We start from the raw sequence: 2,717 nt of genomic DNA on the forward strand, positions 1-2,717 counted from the left end.
TAAAGATCAAGGAAGGAAGAAGGTAAAAGAAAAATGTCGTGGCAAACATACATCGAAGAGCACTTGATGTGTGATGTTGAGGATCACCGTCTGACTGCCGCGGCAATCATTGGCCACGATGGTAGTGTTTGGGCGAAAAGTGACTCCTTTCCTGAGGTTATGATAATCATGATTTTCATATTAATTGATGCATTATATGGTCTTTCGAATCATTAAATTTTTTAGGTAGTCATTAGTTTTGGGTTCATTTGATATATTGTGCGGTTTTTTTTTTCTGTGATTGATTACTAAGTTTTAATTCTTATGCTTAAGATACTATTGTTATATACATAAACTAAACATATATAAATGAAAGGTCGAAGTTTCTATATAGATATGAAACCGTGATGGTGATTGTCTGATTGAGTATTTTAATTAAGATGGTGCTCACGGTGTTTATCAATTTACAGTTGAAGCCTGAGGAGGTCACAAACATTATGAAGGACTTCGATGAACCTGGAACACTTGCGCCGACTGGCTTATTTATTGGAACAGCAAAATACATGGTCATTCAAGGAGAGCCAGGAGTTGTAATCCGTGGCAAGAAGGTAATGCCTTTTCTTACTTACGATATCACTTACGTATACATTCGAGTTTAATATCACACCATTTCACTCTCTATTCAAACTAAAGCCTTAGCTTTCTCATAAGAGTCCGATTCGACAATTAAAAATTTGTGATAATTTAAGGGATCAATGTGGGTCTTTATAGGTTCTCTATATGATTTTCTTACACTATTTTTTCTTACACTTTTCTTTGGCAGGGATCGGGCGGTGCCACAATTAAGAAGACAAACCAAACACTCATCTTTGGCATCTACGAAGAGCCGATGACTCCAGGGCAATGCAATTTGGTCGTTGAGAGGTTGGGCGATTACCTCAACGACCAAGGGTTCTAGTTTGTGACTCCCTCTTTCATCCGACAAGCCAAACTAAAAATATTAATTTTTTTCACTGCATCCAATTTTCATTTTCTGAGTAATAAGTTAGTGAACAAGCGAGAATTGTCATATTTTATTATGAGAGATTTTCTCAATTCTCTCTTCTTTAATTATTCCATGCCATATGTTGTTTGTGGCTTGTATTCATTTGGACTTTGACATTTTACATGATTTATAAATATGTTTTACCTTAAGAATATTGTTAAGTAAATTTCAGATGTTATTTTTGTGGCCTTGAAATGGAAGATATGATGGGAATCAAAAGATGATTAATTAATAAACTGAGATGGACCTTGCAATTTGTATACACATCATTACAGAAAAAATCTGAACAAAACTTGCATGAAATTGATTCATTACATAATCGAATTTTAGAATATGAGACAATGTATGAAGTTCAGCAATGTAAGAATTATGCACTTAGTGGAGAAACAAAACACATTTGGCAATTTTGAAACATCCATTTGATCAAATTCTTTCAAGTAATTGCGTTAAAGGAAAACTAACACATGAAGAGAGAGTTCATATTTTGCATATAATATCTATTCAAAACTTATTGATAAAAATAAAAGTTATTCTCGTGTGAAATTTCTATTCAAAACTTATGGATAAATTTAAAATTTATTCTCGTGTGAAATTTATTGGTCCAAATGGTGATAGTAAGTAAGGTTAATGTGCTAATCTTTTCTCTTGTTGTTGTGATCATAGAGGACCACAAAACAATGCTTTGCAGCAGAAAATACACGTATCACAACACACTAATAAAGGTAATTTATCATGGTTCAACAACTCTTAGAATTAAAGATCCTTTAAGTGGATCGCTCACAAATTTTTTATTATTATTATTAATTCTCTTTGGTAAAATATCAAAGATGGAGAAACTTCTTATAGAATCGTCAATAAAAGTACAACAAGTATACGACAAAGAACAAGAAAGCATAATAATGAATAAGATAATAATATGAGGTGTTATTCTTCTTATCTATGATCTCTAGACCCCTTTTTAAAGCTTCAGGTCTAATTTAAACTCTTTGTCTAAATATCAAAACTCATAGTCACATTAATCACTTGTGATCAAAAGTTCCAACTAATATATATATATATATATATATATATATATATATATATATATATATATATATATATATATATATATATATATATATATATATATATATATTCCTAAATACAATATTTCTAATCCTAATATAGGCCTGCCCATGGGTCAGGTTCGAACCAAATCAGGCTAGGAACTGTAATCGAGTCAACGGACCAATTACCCATTGACCCGATTCAACGGATCAAAATCATAATTGACACATCTAGTTGGTTAGGATTAGGCCCAAATTTAATAGGTGAACTAGCGATTTTTTTTTAATAAAACATATTTTTAAATTATTTTTGATTTTTTAGAGCCTCTTATTTAATAATATTTAATAACAGTTTAATGATATTAATGTGTGATTCATTATAAACCAACTCGTTTGCTTTAAAATTTTTAATATAGGACAATTATACCTTTCTATTGAAGCTAAATTTTCAATTTATTTGCCCTAAAAACTTTATTACGACACTATTCAACCTTTAATTCATTAAATTTAGTAATCTTATTTAACACTCTTAATAGGCCACTCATTGGTCTATTCTATTTTTTATTCATTCAACAATTAACTTATTGAGTTTATAGAAATCATTTGACTTTTACAATATATTCAATAATAATTTGTCAAGAGATATA

At 30.2% G+C, this 2,717-nt stretch overlaps 1 protein-coding gene across 1 annotated transcript; it reads left to right on the plus strand.

Moving 5' to 3' along the window:
- On the plus strand, positions 1-937 carry LOC141843061 (profilin-like). The gene is made up of 3 exons (XM_074731084.1): positions 1-156; positions 450-587; positions 803-937. Exons 1-3 carry the CDS (start codon positions 34-36, stop codon positions 935-937), a joined length of 396 nt encoding a protein of 131 aa, XP_074587185.1. The 5' UTR covers positions 1-33.
- The last annotated feature ends 1,780 nt before the right edge of the window (positions 938-2,717 follow it).

Source organism: Curcuma longa, chromosome 12 (genome assembly GCF_044706935.1).
Source record: "Curcuma longa cultivar G26 ecotype Majalengka, Jawa Barat chromosome 12, ITB_CL_G26_1.1, whole genome shotgun sequence".
NCBI classification, from domain to species: Eukaryota; Viridiplantae; Streptophyta; class Magnoliopsida; order Zingiberales; family Zingiberaceae; genus Curcuma; species Curcuma longa.